The 26,968-nt window shown below is 36.4% G+C and overlaps 1 protein-coding gene across 4 annotated transcripts in view; it reads right to left on the bottom strand.

Annotated features, from left to right (window-relative positions):
• The window catches only part of hiw (MYC binding protein highwire), a 1,043,263-nt gene that overhangs the window by 201,909 nt on the left and 814,386 nt on the right, over positions 1–26,968 (bottom strand). For all 4 annotated transcript variants that reach the window (XM_090372846.1, XM_090372865.1, XM_090372875.1 and 1 more), the window contains 2 exons: positions 15,966–16,171; positions 2,522–2,674 (listed from right to left, as the gene is read on the bottom strand). In XM_090372846.1, coding sequence (XP_090228972.1) covers positions 2,522–2,674; positions 15,966–16,171 — 359 coding nt within the window. The remainder of the gene's footprint in view (positions 1–2,521; positions 2,675–15,965; positions 16,172–26,968) is intronic.

Below are 26,968 nucleotides of genomic sequence, written 5' to 3'. Positions count from 1 at the left end.
GAAGACATGTGGTTATCCACAAAGTTTCTACAAAACCATTTCAAAGCCTGCGATGCTTTTAGTTCTAATGCATTGTAGTCCACACAGATTTCCACTTATGGCACTCATATTTGGAAATTTTTCACTTAAGTAATGAAATTCTCTCGAATTCATCTTACCCATCACGTTCATAAAACTCTTTGTTAGACTAAGTTTAATGTGGAGAGGCTGGAGGAAAATCTTCATTGGATCTGCTAATGGAACATACTGCACATTACTCATTCCTGGTTCAGCTCATATGTGCTTCTTTGAAGAGAGTCACGTCTAATGTAATAGTCTGCAGCGGAATGACTTTCCCATAGGCATAGCAAACAATAATGAACCCTCCTTGGATGCCCATTAATATACCAATGACCTTGAGGTCACCACAGTTATTCCATTGATGAATGCTGTACTGAACTGGTTCCAGTAGTGTCTTCATGTTATAGTATCATATTATGGCCACCCAAGATCCAACTTACATATACATCAGTGTATAAAGTATGATATTAGAGCCCCCCGAGAATCAACTCAACTGCCCATGTGTCCATCAATTGTGAATGTTCTCTAGTCCATTTAACTGTTTTGTTTGAAAAAAAAAAAAAAAAAAAAAACACTCTGGGTTCCCAAGGGGAAAATCTTGCTGTCCATGCCTGAGACCAACTAACTCAGCCATGACATGAAAAAAAGCCCATAAAACTTCCTTGCATCATTGGTGGGCTTCAAATCTGGGCCTTTTCCACACCGCAGATGGATGGCTTTAAGTTCCCATTAAGCAAGAGAACAGCTTTCAAACTTTGCAACAAGGAGACAATGAAGAAGTGCCATGCAGATGGCACCTCTTCGTTGTCTTTTTGTGACAATTTCCAGAAATCTCTATTAATATCATGGCAGCAGCAGCAGAGTGGACTGTTTTACTGTAATGAACGTTGCCAAAACTGTTTATTTTTTTGATAGTAAGGCACTTTGTCGTTCTTCTTAACCAAGTGTTTCCATTTTAGTCTCAAGGCTAGAAGTTCAGCTTTATCGTTGGTAAACAGCTCTAGCTCTGATATCTCTTTGTCAGATGTACACTTGGAACAGATCAAGTTCATAGGTTTCTGCAAATTGCACCTTCATCGCATTTCATTCCACCTAAGGAATCTAGTCCATGCTATGGAGGCACCAGAATTGGCAGACTGTCATTATGAGGGATTCGTTGCAGAATCCAGGTTCAGACAAACAATCTTGTGCTTATTCTTTTTCTGAGAATTCAGTTACATTCACATTACAAAAGGAATAATCACCATCATGGTCAGTTGGCTCTGTTCACATCATAGGTATGGCATTGACATTTTCCTTTTGTTCAACCAGTCATGTAATTTATTTGAAAAAGCAGTACAAATAATATGTGGTGCCCATGCCTTATTCTGGTCACCTAAAGAGCCAAAGTATAAGTGGTAAATTTTCTGAATGTCTATCATGATTGTACATTGTTGTGATTTAGCTGGGTTCGATCCACACACAAAGTAGAATTTGTTGGGGCAATTGAGAAGCATGATAATGATTATGTTTCAGTAATTCACCAGATCTTATATGAAACAATTTGTAATCAAATAATAAGATTATGAAATAACAAGTATAAAGATATTTTCAAACATTTACATAAATATGAATACATAAACAATAATAATAAATAAATAACAATTATATTCATGTAAGCTAGTTAAACAGTTATGTGAGTGGTATAATTAGTCTCATCACAAGAACTAGATGTGCTAAAGGAACAAAAACAGAGTTCAAATTAGTGTTGAAAGATCTAAGTCCACATATATATATTTTTTTTCAGACAAAAAAAAAAAAAAAAACCCTATACTCATTTCCCTAACAATACTTTTGTACATATGTTGTTCACATTATAACACAGGTACAAAGAATGCTTCGGCTTGCCATTAAGTTATGAATGTTGTTTATATGTGTGTGCAAGAAGATAATCTCCCAGCAGAATGTGCTTTCAACAGACTAGATTTTTCTATAACGGATGTAAATAAAAAATTCTTTCCTTTTTTGCTACCTTTAACAAAAATAATGTACATTGCTACAGTTCTGTGCTAGTTTAAAAGCAAACATATCCAATTAATGATGTAAAGAATAGCTAGATCAGTGGTGGACTGGTATCAAAAAACTTTCCATTGAAATATATATCAATGCATTCAACATCTTAACAGGAATGGCAAGCCAACTGTAATAAGGAGCAGAAATAAAGCGAGGGAACATAATTTCACTTTGACAAGTTTATTTCTTTATAGGAGTGCATTATGCATTAGTTTTGAACTAAACTTGTAATCTTAAACCAAATGTATCTAGTAATTAAAACATTCAAATGTTAAGATTACTAAGGGAGTGTGTTTTAGCAAAAATTATAGAGCAGCTGTGTTAAAAATCTAACTAATAACACTACATGATTAATGTGTTATCGAATAAAATACTCAAGGCACAATCTTTATCAACTGATGTTACTTACTCCTTCATGTTCCTTTTTCTCAACTATTTCACCCTCCTCTCCCTCTTCTTCTGACCTTTCCAAAGGAACAGGGGCAAGGGATGCAACAAAACACCATAGCAAATCATGGAGAGAAGTTGGCTGAGTTACGCTACGTAGAAGCCAATTCAAAGCCTATATCAAAAATTTTAGTAATATTTGTATAGGATGAAATCCGGCATTTTTTTTTTTTTTTCATATAATACTTTGCGTGATTTACAGACAGCACAATTTTAAGAAATGGAGAAAATTATATATAATTCAATTAAAAACATCAGCAATGCTACAATGGAATTAAAGATTATTAATTATATCACTCTAACTTATTTATAATGGCTATTTGAGCATTTTTTATACTGTTTACATAACTGCAAAAAAGTTCATTCATTGTGTTTGTCATAGCTCTTAATGAGTTCTTTAGTTTGGGAAAAAGTAAATATCACATAACACAAGATAATGTGAATAAGGAGGATGTTGTAACATAGTTACAGAGTGTTAGAAAGGTATTCAGAAATTAATGTCTTACATCGAACAGGAACATTGCCATGGAGTAATTTTCAATTATTCCTTCCCCACTGATCAGGTCTCTTTCTTCTGACTGCATAACTTGAGTGCAAAAATGATGCAAAAAAGCAAGCTTACACAGCACCGAGAGAAAAAAATAACTAATTAATTACCCACTTCATTTGCCCATCCCTTCCAATAATTTGTCCAAGCTTTCATTAAATTTACTCAAATTACCCACCTTCACAACACTAGGTGGAAGCTCTACTCACAAGCTCTGACTGAAAGCAAATTTCTGACATCTATCCTGCTACCATCCTTTTCAAATTTAAATTTATGTCCAATTGTGTGTGCGTCATGTGAGAACAATTAAGGATGCCCACTGGCATTTAGCATTAGCAGTGGCAAATGATGCAAGAAAGCAAGATCATACAACATCAAAAAAAAAAAAAACCCACATATTTCACCTATTCATTCCCTCTACCACAAGAGATGCAAGTTTGTTGCAACAATCAACCAAACTCTGGCTAAAGGCAAACTTATGCACATTATTCTGCAACTGTCCTTCCTCAATTTGAATTTGTGCAGCCTTGCATGTGTGGTCTGAGCAAGTGAAAGAATCCTATCAGTATTGAGCTTGCTCAATCCATTCAAAGCATTAAACAACTCAATTAGATCACCTCACAGGTGCCTAGTCACTAGACCCTGAAATTTGCAGAACTGAAGCCTTTCTTGGTAAGAGCACCTCCTTTGTTAACCTCACCAATATTGTTACCTTTCTCTGTACTCGTTCCAGCAGCTCCACATCCTTCCTAAAATGAGGCCTCCAGACCTGTATGCAGTACTCAACATGTGGCTTGACCAATTGCTTTATACAATGGGATAATCACCTCCTTATCACCGTTAGAAAAATTCCTGTATATCATTGACAAAACCCCACAAGATGTCTTTCCTGGCAGCCTGTCTGTATTGCTCAGATAATTCATATCTGACTGCACAATTATTCCCGGGTCTTTCTCATTTTCCACTACCCTAAACGTAGTTACAAAACAGTTGGATATTACCAGTATGCATTACTTTGCATTTATCAATGTTAAAATTCGTGTGTGGTCTGGGAACGAGGAAGGATCCCATCAAAACTGAGCTTGCTCAATCAATTCAAAGCTTTAAACATCTTAATCACATCACCTCGCAGGAGATAAATCTCCAATGCTGCAATTTGCAGAACTGAATCTTTTTGGTAAGAGCACCCCTTTGTTCCCCTCATCAATCTTGTTGTCCTTCTCTGTACTTGCTCCAGAAGCTTGACATCCTTACTAAAATGAGACCTCCAGACCTGTATGCAGTACTTACGCAAGATGTGGCCTGACTGCCTTATACAATGGGATAATCACCTCTTTATCCTTGTATATCGTTGACAAAACTCCCATAAGCTGTCCTGGAAGCCTCTGTACATTGCTCAGAGTACTTCATATCTGACTGCTTAACTACCCTTAGGTCTTTCTCATTTTCTACTAGCCTGAGTGTACCACACAGTTGGTGTGTTATTCTGGGGTTATCATTGTTAAACCTCAATTTCCATTTCTTAGCCCATCTACCCAACTTTTCTAGATCCTGTTGCCATAACATACTATCATTAACCACCCTGCCAATCTTTGTATCATCTGTAAACATGGACATTAATCCCGATACATCTTCATCAATATCACTGATAAATACAGAAGACAATGGACCCAATGCTGAACCCTGGAGGTACTCCACTAATAACTTTAGTCCATGAAGAGCAATGTCCATTGATTACCACACTCTGTCTTCTCTCACTCAACCATCCTTTGATCCATAGCAGCAATTTGCACTTAATGCCACATTGCTCCAATTTGTATAGCAGTCTTTTATGTGTAACATAAAAGATTGAAATCCAAGTACAGTCAATCCTCGTATAACACGTGTTTACACTACACGAATTCGATCATACACGATTTATAAATAGGGGAACGATATTGTATATATAACACAAACCGAATTTGCAACACGATAGGAATGAAGAGAAGATTCTGAAAATGTATTTGTGTTTTTTATATCAGTGAAGGGGAAACACATTTCACCATAATAACGTAAAAACCCACATAATTCTGGCTTTCGGTATTATCGCAAATGCAATTAGATTGAGTTTACTACCAGTTTCCAGTTGTGTTCCTGCTAGATTCCACTAGCAGGAACACAACTGGAAACTGTTTTTATTGTTTTATGGTAGAAACCCCCAGAAATGTGCTTTAGTGAAATGTGCGCTTGTGAGATGTTAATAGTGTCTCTGCCTTTACAGTGTTGTTTATTCAGTTGCTACACGTGCACAGCTTTGTTTATGTGTATCAAGCGTGCCTCCTCATTTTGTAATTGTGCTTTATTCCCTAAAAATGAGTAAAATACTTAAAAAGGTATGAAAAGGAAGCATCATGGTGAAGATACTACGGATTCAGAGATAAAAAGAAAAGAAATATTGATAGACAAGGTGGACTGGGTCAAAAATTCTTATCCAGGAAAATTTGTAGCGGCCTCATACTAACGTTTATGGCCAAAATCACACTGGCCTCCATCATCTTCTGGCCACCGAGGTTTTCCCCGATAAGGTTTATAGCCAGTCCGCCTCTGTCGACAGAGAAAAAAAATATGAAATTGTGAAACATTTTGAGCAAAATGAATGACCATGTAATATTGCACGTCCTACAGGCCTAAATGAGGCAACTCCAAGAATTAGAAAGAATGCAGAGAAAATAAAAACAACTTTCATAGCAGGAACAACTCAAAGTGTAACAAAATCCATTACATCAAGACACAAAGAATTGGAAGAGATGGAACGGCTGTTATCTGTTTGGATAGAAGATCAAACAAAGAACAAGTTTTTTACAAAAGCATTAGCAATATTTTATTAAATAATCATAATAAAACACGTAAGTATTTTATTACGATTATTTATTGTTTGGTAATGTTTTGGTTACAAATGTGTGTTCAATTTTGGTGATCGGCACCTAAACCTATTTTTCCCATTGGGCCTGTTATTTATATTGCACAAGGGCTTCTAGGAACACAACTATCGTGCTATATGAGGACTGACTGTATATGATATCAAAATTATTTTTTTTTATCTAGTATCTTTGTGACCACATCGTAGTAACCAATCAAATTGGGCAAAGAATATTTACTCTTAACAAACCCACGCTGTGTTTGAAGTATAACTGCAGCCTTGTCTAGATGATCCCACATTACTTTACTTTACTTTTTTTACCAGCTACTCCATTATTTTTCTCGGAAAAGAAGTTAAACTAACAGGTATGTAATTGCTCATCACTCTTTGATCCCCTTTTTGAATTCGGGATATATTCACACATCTCCAACCTGCAGGGACGTCCGCTGAATCTAAGGATGCTTCCATAATTATGGCTGTGGGTTCCCTTGATTCCCTGTATCTCTTAATATAATTGGATAGATTCCATCCCATTCAGGTGCCTAGTTTAATTTCAACAATTTCTCTTCCACTTTCCTCTCAGTTATCACAAAATCATTTAGCTCCACGTTTAGAGCTTGATAAACTTATGGCATCCCCTTCCCTCATGTGTGAATTAGATGCAAAATACTCATTCAGTTTGTCAGCAACCTGAGGAGGATTATCAACAGTCAAACCTTTGGTATCAACTGAACCAATCTGATTCATCACCTTCCTTCTAGTGTTTATATAAGTAAAGAAGTCTTTGCTGTTTTTCTTTGCATCATTTGCCAAAGATCTCTCATAATCTGCCTTCGCTTGCCTGACCTCCTTTGTGACTTGATTACAGAATAGTTTATAGCTACCATAGGCTTCTATGTTGCCTGATAATTTATATGCATCCCGTGCACTTTTCTTCTCTGCCACAAGTTTCATCAGTTCATCTGACATCGATTTAAGCCTACACCTTGAAGAGTATTTCTTAGTTGGTATGAAAAACCTAGTAGCTGCTATGATTAATTCCTTGAAAGCTTACCATTTAGAATTTGCTAATGGCAATATCACCAGTTGGTCCCACTATATAGAATATAAAAACCGCCTGAGACCATGGTAGTTGCCTTTACAAAGCAAAATCCCTATTAATCTCGAGTAACTTGTCCCTATTGCCACATTACTCCATTTTCTATAGAAGTGTTGGGAGAGCAGTAGAGTAAGTGTATTTTTCAAATATATCTTAATTTTCTGTGACCTATTTCTACCTCAACTTATTTTCTCTTATTTTAATTCACCTTTAACTTTTTTCTATTTGTTTTCCACTTGTTAGGTATACTTCTGGTATCTGCCATTAAACTTCTTTAAACTTCTTTTTAATATCCTTTAATTGCAAATGTACATGCAAAATTTCAATGTCAGCAGTTTGTACGGATCATCAATAGTCATGACATTTACATCCATTGGGCCAATGTGATTCGTACCTTTACATCCAATGTTAACATAAACAAAATTCTTTGTCATTTTTATTTGCATTCTTAGCCAAGAACTTCTCATAATCTACCTGATTTAGCTAATACTTCAAACTGATCAAATTTATTTGCTGTGCTCCTAGTATTTATGTATAAACAAGTATATGCACTCCCACCTAAACGTTTGGAATCATAGCATATGACAACAGTTTTTGTTAATTTCTTTGAAATTAGCTGTTACAATGTAAGGTTTAATATAAAAAAAAACAACACACTACAATGCATTTTAAGATTTTTTATTAAACACTGAAAATTTAAAGCAAAAAATTGTTGAGATGATTAATATTAACTACTATATTGAATTTTCATCAAAATATTCTTCACGAGACTATTCCTGCCTTACACAGACGTGGAATTCTGGCAATTAAATTTCATAATAGTGTCTTGACTAAGTGTCTAAAAGTTGCTTGACTAATATTATTCCATGCGATCTGCAAGGTTCCCCATAAATTTTGTGAAGATGGGCAGACTTCATGGACTTGATGATCTATATGATCCCATAAAAGCTTTATTGGGTTATTGGTGTTTTTTTTTTTTTTTTTTTTTTGGTCGATGCTGCATAAGCTTGCTTTCTAGCATCATATGCCTCTACTAATGCTAAGTCAAGTAATTCAGGTGGTCACACCATAATTTGCAATACCCCATCCCGTTCTTTAGTTGCTAGAAAGTCCCTGCACAGCTTAGAGATGCTTTGATTCATTTCTTCCACAAATTCGAAGTCCAGAGATTATTGCATTATGTTCAAGAATGTTTTCTTGCCATCTTTTCTTAAAATTCCTTCAGTTATGACAATCACCTATTCCAGAAAAACAGAAGCAACCCCAGATCATGAAGGAACAACCATCATGCTTGACTGTAGGCACCAAACAATGTGCCATCCTTTTTTTTAATTCAGTTGATCATCTTACATAACTACGCTTGGATCCAAATATTCCAAATTTGGATTCATCCAACCACAGTAAGTTTTTCTACTCCTCAAATGTCCAATGTTTATGGCTCTTAGCCCAAGCCCACTGTTTATTTCCATTTTCTGGTTTTAATCAGGGTTTTCAGACACACAACCAAAAAGTCCTGCTTGTTTAAGACAAAGTTTACAGTGAATGTAGACACAGGAGTTTCTCAGTTGATATTGAACTTAGTTCATATTTCAGGTGCAGTAAGTCATCGACTGCATTTAGAAATCAGTGTTATGGTCTTATCTCGTACATCTGTTATTACATGCGGTTGTGCTGATCATGGGTTGTCCTTTAAACTAACAGACAAAAAAACAATGAGTATTTTTCAACTACATTCACACATGAGGAGTTATTAAGGTTTGAAAATGGCAGAAGGTTATCAAATTGTAGCAGGGTGCGTAATGATTTTGTAATAGCTGAGAGCAAAGTGGAGGAGAAATTGTTGAAGTTAAACATAAGAAAGGCACCTGGGGTGTATGGCATCTATCCAGTTATATTAAAGGAGGTGGCAATGCAACTAAGCAAACCCTTAGCCATAATTATGAGAGCATCCTTGGGCTCAGGGGAGGTCCCCCACAGACTGTAGATGTGCACATATATCCCCAATTCACAAAGGGGGATTGAAGGGTGACACGAGTAATTCCAGACCAGTTAGTTTAACATCTGTTCCGGGTAAAATAATGGAGTCACTGGTTAAAGACCACACGCAGGATCATCTAGACAAGACTGCAGCAATAATTCAGTCACAGCATGGGTTTGTTAAGGGAAAGTCTTGTCTGACAAATTTGATAGGATATTATGATGTGGTTACAAAGGAACAGGATGCAAAAAATAATTTTTATATCATATATTTGGATTTCAGGAAAGCTTTCGATACTGTTGCACATGGAAGACTATTGTAAAAATTGGAGCAGAATGGTATTAAGGGTAAGTTGCTACAATGGATAAAAGGATGGTGAGTGGGAGAAGACAGACGGTGGTAATTAATGTATGCTGCTCTTTGTGGACTAATGTTATCCGTGGAGTCCCACAGGTCTCGGTGTTGGGTGCTCTGTTGTTTTGTATATTTATCAATGATATTGATGAAGGTATATCAGGTTTAGTGTCAAAGTTTGCAGATGATACAAAGGTTGGCAGGGCTGTTAATGACAGTAATGGCACGGTTGTTAATGACAGTAATGGTAGTGTGTTACTGCAACAGGATCTAGATAATTTGGGCAGATGGGCTAAGAAGTGGCAACTGAAGTTTAACCTTGACAAATGCAAAGTACTGCATATGGGTAGAAGTAACCCGAGAGAAAACTACCAACTCTGTGGTACTACACTTAAGATGGTAGAAAATGAAAAAGACCTGGGAGTAATTGTGCAGTCAGATATGAAGTTTTCTGAGCAATGTAAACAGGCTGCCAGGGCAGGTCATGGGGTTTTGTCAATGATATATAGGAATTTTGTTAGCAGGGAAAAGGAGGTGATTGTCCCTCTGTATAAGGCAATGGTCAGGCCACGTCTTAAGTACTGCGTACAGGTCTGGAAGCCTCATTTTAGAAAGGATGTAGATTTGCTTGAGCGTGTACAGAGAAGGGCAACAAGATTGGTGAGGGGAATGAAGGGATCCTCTTACCAAGAGAGGCCTAAGTTCTCAAATTGCAGTGGCTGGAGACTAGGCAACTGCGCGGTGATCTGATTGGGGTGTATAAGGCCTTGAATGGGTTGAGCATGCTGAATTCTGATGGGATCCTTCCACTTGTTCAGATTACGAACCTAAGGGGGCATAAATTCAAATTATGAAAAGACAGAAGTAGAATAGATGTGCAGAAATTTGCTTTTAGCCAGTGGGTGGTTAATTGCTGGAACAAACTTCCATCTGTTGCTGTGGAAGTTGATAGGCTCAATAAATTTAAGGAGGAACTGGACAGGCATTTGGAGAGAATGGTGTGATTTTTTTTTTTTTTTTTTTGGCTGATTCTGCATAAGCTCATACACTTGCTTACTTGCATCACATGCCACTACTACTACTAGATGAAAAATCACTGCCACCCAGTACTTACTATTGGCAAATGATGCAAGAAAGCAAGCTTATACAGTAGAAGCAAAAAAAAAAAAAAAAAAAAAAATTAACACACCTCTTGTTTATCTAGTTCTTCCTTGAATTTATTCAAACTACTTGAATTGTTCAGAGAAATAGAGTGGGCTAGTAAATCAGAATGTCTTATAATGGGGGATTTTAACTTCCCAGATATTGACTGGAACTTGTGGGTTGGTCACTCACACACTAGTACGACTTTTGTGGATTTATTGGATGATTGTTTTCTGCAGCAGCATGTTCGAGAGGCAACCAGAGAGGGTAATACTCTTGATCTGGTCATCAGCAGTGATCATTCGTGTATTAAGAATTTGCAGATAAAGGAACCACTAGGTGGAAGTGATCACAGTGTACTGATGTGGGATTTACTTAAAGATATAATTACTATCTGGGGTAAAGGAAAGGGTTTTTGCTTCCTTAAAGGTGAGTACAGTGGTCTCACATAGTTTTTAAATTCTGTACAGTGGAATCAACTGACGATGGTACCAACAGTAAATTCTAAGTGGGAAGCATTCAAGGAATTAATCGTGGAAGCTACTAAAAGTTTCATACCTATTAAAAAATATTGTTCAATGTTTAGGTCTAAATGGTTATCAAATGAACTAATGAGACTTGTGACGGAGAAGAAAAATGCACGTGATGGATATAAATTATCAAGCGACTCAGAAGCCTATGGCAGATATAAACAAAGATTTCTCGTAATCTGCCTTCTCCTGCCTAACCTCCTCTGTAACGTGGTTACAGATCAACTTATATCTATCATAGGCTTCTGTGTCAAGTGTTAATTTATATGTATCCCATGCATTTTTCTTCTCTGCCATATGTCTCATTAGTTCATCTGACATCCATTTAGGCCTAAACCTTGAACAATATTTCTTAGTTGGTATGTAAAGCCTAGTAGCTTCTTTGAATGCTTCCCATTTTGAATTTGCTGTTGGTAACATCATCAGTTGGTCCCACTGTATAGAATTTAAATACTGTCTCAGACTATCGTAGTCGCCTTTACGAAAGCAATAACCCTTCCCTTTACCCCTGATGGTAGTTACCTCTTTGAGTAAATCCCACTTCAGCACACTGTGATCACTGCCATCTAGTGGTTCCTCTATCTGCAGATTCTTAATGCATGAAGAATCACTACTGATAATCCAATTTAATACACCAGCTGCCGTTGCAGATGAACTCAACAGTTATTTTGCATCGATATTTACAAATGAAAAGGCTTTTGTGGCAATGGGAAATTGTGGGAGCGAAGTTAAAAAATATGTAATTAATGATATTGAAATTTCACAAGATTATTTAATGAAAAAACTTTCGAACCTACAGACCAGTAAGGCTCCAGTAAGGTTTTGTAAAGGGAAAATCATGTTTAACAAATCTGGTTCGCTATTTCGAAAGGGTCACTCACGAGCTGGATTTAGGCAATAATTTCGACATTGTTTATTTAGATTTCAGCAAAGCTTTTGACTCAGTCCCACATGAGCGGTTGCTTTATAAGCTGGAACAGGTTGGAATCACTGGGAAAATCCTTAGATGGACAGAAGGATGGCTTCAGGGCAGGAGGCAGAGGGTTGTGATAAATGGCTATTCCTCAGATTGGGTTGATGTAAGAAGTGGTGTTCCCCATGGATCAGTATTAGGACCACTGTTGTTTTTAATTTTCATAAACGACATTGATGAAGGGATAGAGGGCGTGATGTCTAAATTTGCAGATGATGTTAAAATTGGTAGAGTAGTTAATGATCACTGTCAAGCTGAGCTTCTTCAGAGAGACCTAGATAGACTTCAGGAATGGTCAGAAAAATGGCAGCTGTGCTTTAATCCAACAAAGTGTAAGGTATTACACCTGGGAAACAGTAATCCCAAAAAAACTTATTCGCTTGGTGGAGTTCAACTAAACCCAGTACTGGAGGAAAGGGACTTGGGTGTTACGATAAGGTTAGACATGAAATTCTCTGAGCATTGTAAACAGGTTGCAAGGAAGGCCCATGGTGTCCTATCGATGATCTATCGAACTTTTGCAAGTAGAGATAGGGACGTGATAATCCCATTATATAAGGCTTATGTTAGACCACACTTGGAATACTGTGTTCAAGTATGGAGACCGCACCTAAAGAAAGACATCAAGCTTCTTGAAAGGGTGCAAAGAAGGGTAACTCGCCTGGTGAGATGGGCAAAAGGGCGTCCTTATGAAGAAAGACTTTGAATATGTGGGTTGCAGAGTTTGGAAACTAGACACCTTAGAGGAGATTTGATTGAGGTGTTTAAGGCTCTGAGAGGCATCAGTAAAATGAATGAGGACAAAATTTTAAAGATTATAAATGATGCTAGAACTAGGGGACATAAATTCAAGTTACGGGGGGAAATGTTTAGATTGGACTGCAGGAAGTTTTATTTTAGCCAGCGAGTTATAAATTACTGGAATAAGTTGCCTTCATGGGTGGTAGAGGCCGACAGTTTGGGGAAATTCAAAGGTAATCTGGATAGTACTTTTGGGTAAGGGAAGCACATAGGATGATAGGTTTAATTTCCTTTTTATTTATTTTATTTTTATTTATTAATTATTATTATTTAGTTATTTATTTATTTTTTTTTATTTTTTTTTTTTGTTTTTTTCATTGTTTTGTTCGGATTTTTTTTTTTTTTTTTTTCTGGCTGGTGCAGCATAAGCCATAGGCTTTCTTGCACCATGCGGCAGTTACTAATACTAATCAAATCAAGAGTATTACTCCCTCTAGTTGCCTCCCGAACATGCTGATGTAGAAAACAATCATCCAATAAATCCACAAAAGCCTTGCTAGTTGTGAGTGACCAACCCACAAATTCCAGTAAATATCTGGGAACCTATCAACTTCCATCTGTCGCTGTGGAAGTTCATAGGTTCAATAAATTTTAGGAGGAACTGGACAGGCATTTGGAGGGAATGGTGTGATTTTTTTTTTTTTTTTTTTTTTGGCTGATGCTGCATAAGCTCATACACTTGCTTACTTGCATCACATGCCACTACTACAACTAGATGAAAAATCACTCCCACCCAGTACTTAGTATTGGCAAATGATGCAAGAAAGCAAGCTTATACAGTAGAAGCAAAAAAAAAAAAAAAAAATTCACACATCATTTGTTTGTCTAGTTCTTCCTTGAATTTATTCAAACTACCCACTTTCATAACAACACTTTTGCATTTTATTACCATTATAATTTCCTCACATAAAATGGTGAGCTATGCCGAGGGCCAAAACAGATAAACTGTTGAAGTTTATCTGTTAAACGAGCTACATGGATTGTTGGAGCAAGTGGGTTGCAGGCTGCAAGACCAGTTCCTTATCACTAATTATGTAATTTAAAAAAAAAACAGAATTTAATTTTTATTATCTAATATGTATTTATAGTTTTTTTTTACATTTAATAATTAAATACAAAAATCGACCAATTATTACATAATACTAATAGCATTCCTATTATGTGGTTTATAATAATACTGCTAAATTCTGAGAAAAATATATAAAACATGGGAAAGCAATATAGAAAATTGAATATTATTAAAAGCTGATATTTTCAAAAGTCAATGTGCAATTACATTTTGTGATGCTAGTTTTAAACTCCAGGTATGCATAACTCTTGAAGATTGCCTATATAGCTGCTGGCTGTGCAACATGAAGTGGGCAGCACACAGTCCATGGGTTGGACACTTCTAAGCAATTTCTTTATAAAGAAATAAAGTAAAATGACTACAAAAAATAAAATAAATGATAGCATAACTTTATATTTGGATCTGTCAAGCCAAATTTTTTCTTCTTCCTGAAACATAGAAGTCTATTCATACGAGTGAAGTTTCATCTGAAGTTTGCTATTACTGTTTCTATATGTGCCTGGACTTAGTGCACATGATACACACGCAAAATTTTACAGACCACACCCATAAAAAGCCCAACCATCATTGCTTATGAAGATTCTTATATCTCGCTTAGCATGGCTTCAACCAGCACGGGTTTCACTATAACACGGTTTTCAATTAAGTTTAAGTCAAAAATTTACTATACATATTAAAACTCATTCAATAGCCTAGATATGTACCCTTCATATATGCTACAATGCCAGTTCTATTGTCTCACATGTGACAATAGTTTCCCTCACAGTCACCAGCAAAGTGCAACAGTGTTCAGTATTCTTAATTCCATCCTGACAAGACGACATGATAGCTTTTCATTTCACAATTTATTTTTTACTCCTTTAAATACGATCAACAAATATATTTGCATCTTGGATAGAAATCGCTGCCAACAACATGCATTCTGTCTGGCAGCATGTTTTGCACCATTTGGCAAATTATTTCACTGGTTTTGAATTACGAATTCAGACAATTGCCAAAGACATTGTGAAGATCGGAAGAGTCTTGGGATTTTAAACTTTTTTGACACTGCCAATGTGACTGCATTGACTCACATGGAAATGACTTAGAGGATGCAACTCTCCTTGAAATTGATGAGCAAACTGCATATGAAGAAGAGGAAAACAATTCTGAAGTGGATAACACTGAAGTGGCATCAAAAAAAATTTCAACAGAAGAATTGGAGAAAGTTTTTTGGTGGAGGGGTTGACATGGCCTGCAAGGCGATTATGAATGGAGATCCGAATGTTGAACGTAGCATCAAGATATGGCAAATTTTACAAGATAGGTTTTGATGCTACAAAAATGCTTCTTTTTCTCGGCGTACAAGAGTTTGACTGCACCTTAAGGTGCAGTCTAAAACTTGTACGCTGAGAAAAAGAAGAGACGACTTCACTGGACTTTATTATTGAAATACCTAAATAAACAATAAAGCTTTTTTCTCATCTCTAATGATGTTATCTTTCATTAATAAAATTTTTGCAATATTTTTAATTTCAAATCCTTTTAATTGGCTATCAACCGCAAATTGTTTACAGATTCATTATAATTTGTTTATAGACTGTTTCTCTGGTATGCATTCAATTAAAACCAATTATAATTATATCTCAATCAGCACGGTTTCACATAACACGGAACAGTTTCAGTACCAATTATCAGTGCTATGCGAGGTATTGCTGTATATATATATAGAAAAGTTAAACTGAGCTGGTTCAGTTCCAGTGAAAGATAAACCAAGGTCAGGAATACTCTGAACATAGAACTCTATAAATAAAACAAACAACTGGAGTTAATAATGCCTAATCAATTCAGGAATTAACTGTTACGAAAATAACTACTTTCCTTTTGCTTGTATTTATTTTTTATGTCACTTTGATTAAAAAAAATAATATAAACAAGTGTTAAGGCAATTGAAAGGCAATGTTTGAGTAACTTTTACCGACAACTTAATGAAGCAGCCATGAACTGAAATTTATTTTTACCACTCCATCTTACCTGCATGGCATAAACTCTGCATGCTGCTTTTCTCAATGCTTGCTTCATAGCTAGCTGTAGACTGTCCAGATCATGCCTTTGAAGAATGAAAATCATTACAGGCCTCTGAAGAGAAAATTCTGCTACTGTTCCTGGCCTTTCCATCATTAAAGAGACTAACTTGTTTAGGGCAGCAGAGGGCTGACAAAGGAAAGAAGCACTGCTATCTGAAATTTTATTCAAAGATCTCTTTAGTCAACACATTCAGTTCATAATTTAAAATAAATATTTTATATATTTAACATTTAAGGTGCACTATCAGAGGGAATGACCTTAAATGTTTGGTTGCTGTTAAAATAATTGATATTAATGTTCCTTCTTTTGCAAACACCTATTAAAAGATTGCCATTTATCACTTTTAAATCAATTATTAATAATTAATTGAATAATTAATACCAAATTAATTAATCAAATTTGGTAAAAAGAAATTTAAAAAATCTTATTAGCCCAGTGTTTTGCTATCATGTATCTTTTTTTTTCTTACACACTTTACGCTAAAATTTTTTGCTATTCATTTTTATGATGTGATTATTTCGAAATTCTTCAACACATGAATTTTAAAATTAGTATAAAAAGTGTTAAGTAACACTGTAATAAACAAAAATTAACATTAAGAAAATCAGTAAAGAAAGAGCGAAAATTTTGAATCTATGAAAAAGCTAGTTTTGCAGGAAAGCAGAATATTATCAAAAAATTCTTTCTTTTCATCATATACCTCTTTTGTTTTGTTTGTTTTTTAAGAAAACATATATCTGCTATGAAAAAAAGACAGAAAAAGAACTCACCAATTTTAATATAATGATAAATCATACTGCACTATTTATTATACACACACTATGGCCAAAAAAATATGAACTTTTATTCAGCATCAAATTGGGCCACCTTTGTTTTGAATAACAGCAAGTGTGCAGGACAGCAGGGATTCTATAAGATGTTTTATTGTGTTTTGGTCTAACTGTAACCATTCTTCCAGCAAAACATTTAGCTGCGAAAAGGTTGAAGGAAGAGAACTTCATCATGAAATATCTCTCTCTCCAGCATATCACACACGTTATCAATAGGACTGAGATCAGGTGAATGTGGGAGACAGGGAAGGTAGTGGGCAATCCGTGTCATGTTCTCCGAACCACTCTTGCATGATTCTGACATAATTCTCTGTCGTACTGTCATTCATAAAGTGGCCATCTCCTTCAGGAAAGAAGTGTAACATTGAAGGATGCAGTATATCTGATACAAAATTCAGGTACTCCCTTGAATGATATTCAATCTTCCACTGGTATCAGCGGGCCCAGTTAGTGCAAAAAAAACCCCCATTCCCCATATTATGATACCACTTCCACAAGGCAAGCAGGGTCCATCAGAATGGTTACAGTTAGACCATCGCTTTGTGAGGTTCTCGCCATACTCTCTGCCTACCATTAGTGCAAAACAAAGTGTATCATGATTTGTCTGACTAATGACTTTCTTCCATTGTTCCACTGTTCAACATAGCATTCCCAGCACCACTGCAAGCAGATTTTTCTGTTTTCTCTGAAACAAGTGGCTTCCAAATAGGCAGGCGACTGCCATTACTCAATTTCTTCAATTTCCTGCATCTCTTATGGGTTGAACAGGGCAGTTCTGGGCTTGGTCGAATTCAAATGTTATTTTGCTGCGCATTAAGGAGGACTGGATGTCCTATTTTTCCATACAGTCCTCCTTAGAGTACAGCGGCTTCACATTTGAAGTATTGTTTTTCCGCCACATGAAATGTGGAAGAACTGCTTGCTTTCCAGTCATTAAAAACTTTGAGCTGGATGCTTTTGAGAAACCAGTTATGTCTTTTGTTTCTTGAATCATAGCTCCTGCTAAACATGCACCCATCATACGGCATTTTTGAAAGTCTGATAGAGCACACATTTTCCCCATTTTGGCTTCAGATTACTGCAGTCGAACATCCTATGCAATCTTTATACTGAATGAGGCAACATATCATCACCCCAAGTCACAGTTTTCTTTGCCACTACAGTGGGGCTTCAACTTACGATGACATTAACATCTGATATTTTCAGGAACCGATATACCTTCCATACGATTTCTTATTTTAAGGACCGATGATATTTGCAGGTATCGATGACTTTTTAATATAGATGGAATTATACATGGGTGGAAATGTTCATCTTTCATCACTCGTACGATTGTTCTCAACAAATTAGCGTCTTTGTTATTCTTCAGCAACATTATTGTTTAATGCGTGGAACATCACTCATATGATTGTTTCAGATCTATGACGATCTGAAACTTAAGGCTCCATCAACCAGTGGCAGTGCTGTGTGCTTTGAAGGCTTTAAAGCCAGCAGAGGCTGGTTCGAGTGCTTCAATAAAAGGGCGAATATTAAAAGTGGCATGGGGAGACATCCAGTGCTGATAAAAAAAAGCAATTGAAATTGAATTCCAAGAGTTTGTTGATCAGGAGGGTTATCTTCTGCAGCAGATTTTTAAGAATGGCGAAACCGGCCTCTTCTGGAAGTGAATGCCCAGAACGTACATCACCAAGGATGAGGCTAGTTTACCTGGGTATATGCCTATGAAACATAGGCTCACTCTCCTGTTGGGTGCCAGTGCCTCTTGAGATTTTAAGCTGAAGCCTTTGCTTGTGTGTGTCACTCTAACACCCTTAGAGTATTTAAACAATGAAAGGTCGACAAAGGCATGCTGGGAGTTTTTTGGTGCAGTAACGAGAAGGCCTGGGTTACGGGATACTGTACGACTTCAGTGAATGGGAGCTTGGAGTTTTCTGTTCTTCAGTAAAGAGAAAAATAAGCTTCCAATGTAGGAACTGCTTCTGCTGGATAATGTGAGGGGCAATGATCCCAAACTTGTTGAATCTCGTGAGTCACAATTTGATTTTGTTCAATTCAAATTTTTGCCGTCCATCGCCACTTTGCTTGACTTTGGACAGTTTCTTGGCAAAGAAACTGTCCAAAGTCAAGCAGAAGACAAAAGACACCTGACACTTGATATGGTCCCACCACCACTACGCCACCATTGATTTCATCAGCTCTGCACTTCAAGTCTAAGGTAAATGCTAATTTATTGTTTGTTTTTTATTTTAAGATATTTTAACTATTTATTAAATAATCTTTATGAAAAACAGATTTTTAATTTAAAAATGAAGTATAACATGTCAGAAATACCTGTTTTATGTGTTGTTGAGGAAAGAATTACAATGTATTATTCATTTCAACTTACAATATTTTCAACGTACAATGGATTTTGTGGAAAGAATTACCATCGGACGTTGGGGGCCCCATTGTATTATTCACATTTTTTGTCTGTGATTGTCTTAATACAAAGGTTCATATTTTATTGGCCAGTATGTGTATTATCTATTTATTTTTGTTTATTTATTTTATTGATATTTATATAATATCATTTTGTGGACAATTTGAAAAAAGAATGTCAGTGACTAACAAATTTTATTTTGGAAGATGTGAAAATAAAATCATTATTAAATGCAAATGATACTGTGCTATTAAACGGCAGCCTACAAGATCCTCAAGAACCTAAATAAAGTAAATGAGATTAAGATTGTAAAGCATTTGGAATGAAAATTATTTACACAAAAACAAGTTGGGTGAGACAAATAAAATTTTAAATTTAGACTAAATAACCAAAAAATGCTAACAAGTTAGTAATTTATGTATCCAGTCTTGCATTAGATGGAAATAAACAATACAAAGCATGCCATAAATCTAGAACCATAGGCTATATGTGTTTTTTTTTTAAGTCATGACTGATGACATTGAACAACAAGCATGGAAGTAATTCTGCTGCATGGAGGTTGTAGTCAGTGAGAAGTCGCAAATACATTTAATGCACATTACACCACAAGTTGTACTCATATCTTTGTGTACAAGTTGCAGGCGAAATTAAAGGATACAGGATCAGTGTTATATTAGGTATGCGGTGCTTGGAAAGTCTTCACTGGGCCCAACAAAAACTCTATACCACATGTCTGGAAAGTGGAGTATCAAAATCCAGTATTCATTGAATCTTGAAGAAAAAGCAATGGCATCCTTTAACAAAACAAATTCTTCAGCTACTCAATGAAGTTGATTGATGCACAGGACTCTAAGAATGAGCATTGTGCTCAGAGCAAGAAAATCCTGCTTTCAGGATGTACTTTTCATTGAAGAGGTTAATTACTGGTCCAAAAGTAACTCTAAATGGATTAGTCCATCTGAGGAGTAAGGCAATAGCTATATTATGGGTATGATATAGCTAGCAGGACTAAATAATGGGCCCAATCTTCTTCTAAAATACTGACATGAAAATGCATCTTGATATGCTGCAGAATGAGGCTCTTCCAGGTATTCCCAATAAGCAGGGCAAATATCTGGAATGTAACTGTCACATGTTAACTTTCAAAAAACTGGGGATTTGGTGATTGTAAGGAGATTTTCTAAAATCCATGCTTCGCATGTGAAATTAAATTTCACTGATAACACATGATTTATATTAAGAAACAGCCACAGGATTGTTTTACAGCATGCTTTCGAACATTAGCTTACCTAGGATTTTGCAGTCTGCAGATTTCTGTTTGGTTGTTAGACACAAACTGAATTTTATCACTTCCAAGAAGATACTTTACAGACACTTCAGACAGCAAACAAACTGAATGAGTATTTTGCATCTATATTCACACATGAGGAGTTATTAAGGTTTGAAAATGGCTGAAGGTTATCAAATTGTAGCAGGGTGCTTAATGATCTTGTAATAACTGAGAGAAAAGTGGAAGAGAAATTGTTGAAGTTAAACGTAAGAAAAGCACCTGGGGTGGATGGGATCTATCCAGTTATATTAAAGGGGGCAGCAAAGCAACTAAGCAAACCCTTAGCCATAATTATGAGAGCATCCTTGGACTCAGGGGAGGTTCCCACGGACTGGAGATGTGCAAATGTATCCCCAATTCACAAAGGGGGATCGAAGGGTGACACGAGTAATTACAGACCAGTTAGTTTAACTTCTGTTCCGGGTAAAATAATGGAGTCGCTGGTTAAAGATGCATTGCAGGATCATCTAGACAGGACTGCAGCAATAATTCAGACACAGCATGGGTTTGTTAAGGGAAAGTCTTGTCTGACAAATTTGATAGGTTATTATGATGTGGTTACAAAGGAACTCGATGCAAAAAATAATTTTGATATCATATATTTGGATTTCAGGAAAGCTTTTTACACTGTTGCGCATGGAAGACTATTGTACAAATTGGAGCAGAATGGTATTAAGGGTAAGTTGCTACAATGGATAAAAGGATGGTTAAGTGGGAGAAGACAGAGGGTGGTAATGAATGGGTGCTGCTCTTCTTGGACTAATGTTATTAGTGGAGTCCCACAGGGTTCGGTGTTAGGTCCACTGTTGTTTTGTATATTTATCAATGATATTGATGACGGTATATCAGGCTTAATGTCGAAGTTTGCAGATGATACAAAGGTTAGCAGGGTTGTTAATGACAGTAATGGCAGTGTGCTACTGCAACAGGATCTAGATAATTTGGGCAGATGGGCTAAGAAGTGGCAAATGAAGTTTAACCTTGACAAATGCAAAGTACTGCATATGGGTAGAAGTAACCCCAGAGAAACGTACCAACTGTGTGGTACTACACTTAAGGTGGTAGAAAATGAAAAAGACCTGGGAGTAATTGTGCAGTCAGATATGAAGTTCTCTGAGCAATGTAGACAGGCTGCCAGGGCAGGTCATGGGGTTTTGTCAATGATATATAGGAATTTTGCTAGCAGGGAAAAGGAGGTGATTATCCCTCTGTATAAGGCAATGGTCAGGCCACGCCTTGAGTACTGCGTACAGGTCTGGAGGCCTCATTTTAGGAAGAATGTAGATTTGCTTGAGCGTGTACAGAGAAGGGCAACAAGATTGGTGAGGGGAATGAAGGGATCCTCTTACCAAGAGAGGCTTAAATTCTGCAAATTGCAGTGGCTGGAGACTAGGCAACTGCGCGGTGATCTGATTGAGGTATATAAGGCCTTGAATGGGTTGAGCACGCTGAATTCTGATGGGATCCTTCCACTTGTTCAGATTACGAACCTAAGGGGGCATAAATTCAAATTAAGAAAAGACAGATGTAGAACAGATGTGCAGAAATTTGCCTTTAGCCAGCGGGTGGTTAATTGCTGGAACAAACTTCCATCTGTCGTTGTGGAAGTTGATAGGTTGAATAAATTTAAGGAGGAACTGGACAGGCATTTGGAGGGAATGGTGCGATTTTTTTTTTTTGGCTGATGCTGCATAAGCTCATACATTTGCTTTCTTGCATCACATGCCACTGCTACTACTACTAATTAGTTACATGTTTCCAAGTTATGTTTATTACCATGACCCTATTATCTAGACTTGGCAGTAAAGAGCATATATTCGCACATGCAGTAATATTATGAGGAATATTCAGTGGTGAGCTATAGTGGGCTCGCGACAGCCCACTATAGCTCACCACTGAATATTCTTTTATTTTTTTTTTAAAGTTTGTGAGCCCATTGTTTGGGATGATCATTTATTTTACAAATGAAATCCTGAATGCAATTATTGAGTATCCAGAGCTGAAATTACAGTGGGGCGAGCCGGGCCCCATCACCAGCATTTTAATGGCGCATTCGATCAGTTATGTATTTTAAAATTGCTTCATTTTTGATTTAATTACAGTCGGACCTCTGTTTAACGAACTTCGTTATAGCGAAATTTTTTGATTCCCCTTGGTAATTAAATTTAAATAGTTTCCGTTGAACAAAGAAAATGTCCATGTAACGAACGGATTAGGAGAGACAACTGTGTATGCATTGTTCTCACCTTTGGCCTTTAGGCAATTTAGGTAATTAGAAAGTGCAAATTAAGGGTGAAAGGGATTACAGTTTTACAATGTTAGTGGTGTCCGTAAAACCTCTGCAGTCATATACCGAGAAATGACACTAGTAATATGCTTTCCATAGCCAGTCAGAGGATTAAGAAGATTCTCGACACAGATTATAGCTTCTGGTCAACCTGTGTTGTGGTTCCCCTTTACTCCGACAAACGAGCATATGCTCTTCGGAGAAGTGAGTGATCCTTGCCTTGCAGTAAATTTCTCCTGTCTAGTTTACATCGTCACAGTAGCTGAATATCCGTGTGATTTCGACATTTTGCACTGTATTCAAAGAACTAGTGAGAGTAGCAATGTAGAGGGGGGAAGATTGAGGCAACTAAGATATTATATAAACTTTATGAAAGTGAAACGTTGGTAGATTTTGAAACTTTGTTGAGCCTTTCACTGTGTAGAAAATGTTCTAAAATATAATGGCATACAGGCAATAATTAAATAAAAAAACTGTATCACCAATCTCCAAAAAACTAGCGTGAATTAAGGATGATTGCTAAAGAACTTGATGTGGAGACTATAAAGATCGGTTGTGTGTTCGGGCCACGATGAATAGCCTGTAGCTTGCAGAGGCAATTGTGGGTTGAAGGAATTATCCTGCTTTGTGCAAACATTTTGAATCAGAAGTTAAATATTCCGGTTTATTAAATCGGCTTTTAAATTTGGAATTTCTTAACCATTTAGCACTATGATTGACATCCTGCAGGAGCTCTCTTACCTTTCAGAAGCTTTACAGAATCACAATGGTAAAAGCATATAAATTAATTATTCAAACTATCAATGCTATTGCTAATTTGAAAAATTCTGAAGGAAATTATGAGCTAAAATTGAGAGCATGTTGAAGTTGAAAAAATTTCAAGGAATCAAAATCGAAAGTAAAAAAATTACCTCGTGATAAGTTATTAAATGCATTATTTTACCCTTAAAGGATAAGTTATTAATGGTCATTTTAAATTAAATAAAGAAAATAATGATACCATTGAAAGAAATTTTAAACATATACTACTCGAAATCATGGAGTGTGAAAGAACTTTCGTCTCAGTTACAAGATGGTGAAAACCGAATAAGAAATTTAAGTTTTCTGATAAAATATAAAATAAAAACTAATGATTTTAGAGATTTTGCCAAAGACAAAAATCTCTAAAATTTATCTTTAAAATCGAGTGAAATTCCCTTTTCAATTAAGAAAGCCAGAAATATCTTTGAAACCATTGCAATTAGCAGTGCTGAAGCCGAGTGAGCTTTCAGTGCAATAAATAATATTGTTGCAATTAAATACATTGCAGATTGTGATGACCATACATCTAAATGGAAAACCATTGCTTCAATTTCAGCCAGATCACTACGTCAAATCATTCATCTGTAATCATCGCTCAGCTATTGAGCAAAGCAGAAGATCAACAACAAATATTAATAAAGAAGTAAATTCCATATGGCAATTTTTAGAATAAATTTTTCTTGAATATTTGTGAAATAATTTTTTTATGTAATCTGCAATTTTTTGTGTACTTTTCTAGAAAGTTTGTTTTTTATGTAATATTTGTTTTTATATTGTGGAATGCTTTGTGATAGTTTTTATGTTATTTGTGATATGGGAAATATTTCATGTTATTTTTTATTCGCAATATTAAAATTTTATCATGAAAAAAATGTATCCATTATATTTCCCTAGTTGTTAAAAAAAAGACGAATAAAAAAGTTGCATGTGTGACGAGCATACGCGGTAGATTGTTTATGCGAAACATCCTTCGCGTTTCTTTTAGGTATTTTGTTTTGTATATATCGATTACGAAATAAAAGAGCTTTTTTATTGCAAATATTTTATTGATTCACAGATTTTCATAATTCCTGGAAGACAAGATACAATGGATTCATGACAACTAAAGTAAGAGATGTATACTTGAGTGCCACATATCTAAATATATCTGTAAAATAGCACTGATTGATGTACCGATCTTGTAGTTGAAGCGACATACGCAGCTGTTAGGGGCACCTAACAATGGAATGTAACGAAAATGAGAGACGAAAAAAGAAATTGTTGACAAATATTTGTATTGTTGCAGGCATACTAAAACTATTCAAAAATTCTAACTCCAGACACTGTCTTATCCAGTTATCATTGTAAGGCATGATACCAGGTTTTTAAGTTTTTTTTTTTAGATAGACCTAAGAACATTTACATGGTTAAGGGGGTAATAAGCCGCATCTGACCACACCCCCTAAATCTGCCCATGACTTGAGATATCATACCGGTCATGAAAAATGCGTCACACGCTCTAATCACACTACTAGTAGTGTGAGTGTGGGAAGTGCCTCTAGTGGAAGACGCGGATGACGTTACTTCCGTGACCGATCAAATTTACCCGGTAGAAAGTCGGAAAAACTGCGCGCCCATTGTTAAAATATTCACAGCTCACCACTGGGAATATTTAAAATGTCAAGTTCCTTTCTTGTCCGGGTAAATGTGTTACCAGTTTTACCAGTCCAGGTAAATGTGTACCGTAAGATTGCCAACACGAATATACGCACCTCAAAATCTTTTTTACTTTAGTGACATCCATTAAAAAGACATTTCAAGCCCTCACCTTCTATGCTGGCACTGGAGGCAAGTTGCTTTCAATTTTATGATTTTTATTATAATTATTAGGAAAGGTTACCACAATGCGATACAGTTTAGAATAATTTTGATTATGGCAAGTGGTAGTAACCGAAAATAGCATATTTTTCAAAGCCATCACCACTGTTCTTTACGTCTCTGTGCAATTTCACTAACAATGCCAGTTTATGGTTTTTCACATAAACAGACGTCCATATTTTTTTGCTATTTCACTATTCAGAAACATATATTAGCATTGCAGTGGCAGATAATACAAGAAAGCAAACTTATACAACACCAGCGCGCGCGCGCGCACACACACACACACACACACACACACAAAAAATATTTCCCATTTCACCTATCCATTCCCTCCAATAGTTTGTCACGTTCTTCTTTGAACCTATTTAAGCTAACACATTCCACAAGATGGAAATTTGTTCCAGCAATCAACCACTCACTGGCTAAAGGCAAACTTCTGCACATCTACCCTGCCTTCAACAGTCCTTTCCTCAATTTGAATTTATGCCTCCTCATGTGCATAGTCTGAGCAAGAGGAAGAATCTCATCAGCATTGAGCTTGCTTAAATCATTCAAAGCCTTAAACACCTCAATCAAATCACCTTGTACATGCATAGTCTCCAGATGCTGCAATTTGCAGAACTAAAGCCTTTCTTGGCAAGAGCATCGTTTTGTTTCCCTTACCATCTCATTGTCCTCTGTACTCATTCCAGCAGCTCTATATTCTTCCTAAAACGAGTCCTCCACACCTGTATGACATACTCCAGATATGGCTTAATCACAGCCTTATACAATGGTATAATCACCTCCTTACCTCTGCTAGCAAAATTCTTGTATATCATTGATAAATTCCCATGAGCTGTCCTGGCAGCCTGTCTGCACTGTCAGAGAACTTCATATCTGACTGCACAATTACCCCCAGGTCTTTTTCATTTTCCATCACCCTATGTGTAGTACCACACAGTTGGTATGTTACTCTTTGAATGAATGATGTTATTTTGGTTTTTAGGAGCATTAGCAACTAAGGCCATATTGCTCCGGGGATATGCGGTGGTCATTCCCTGACCTTTCCGCCTCCTCCGTATTTGGTGGATCATGGGCTCGAACCCTGGTCTAATCAAGAAGCGTGTGCTACACACTGCTGCTCCTGCCCACTTGGCTACGGAGGTGCCGTATGTTACTCTACAGTTGATGCTACCCATATACAGCACTGTGCATTTGTCAATGTTAAACTTCAGTTGCCATTTCTTAGCCAATCTGCCTAACTTTTCTAGATCCTGTTGCAGTAGAATATCATCATTACTGTTATTAACCACCCTGCCAACATTTGTACATCTGCAAACTTGGACATTAAGCCTGATATGCCTTCATCAATATCAGTGATAAATATAGAAAACAACAATGGGTCCAACACTGAACTCCGGGGGACTCCACTAATAACTT

The sequence above is a fragment of the Mastigoproctus giganteus genome, chromosome 1, assembly GCF_048544385.1.
Source record: "Mastigoproctus giganteus isolate SK-2022 chromosome 1, ASM4854438v1, whole genome shotgun sequence".
NCBI lineage: Eukaryota > Metazoa > Arthropoda > Arachnida > Uropygi > Thelyphonidae > Mastigoproctus > Mastigoproctus giganteus.
Note: the sequence above shows the minus strand (reverse complement) of the source record. Positions and strands in the feature narration are given on the sequence as shown.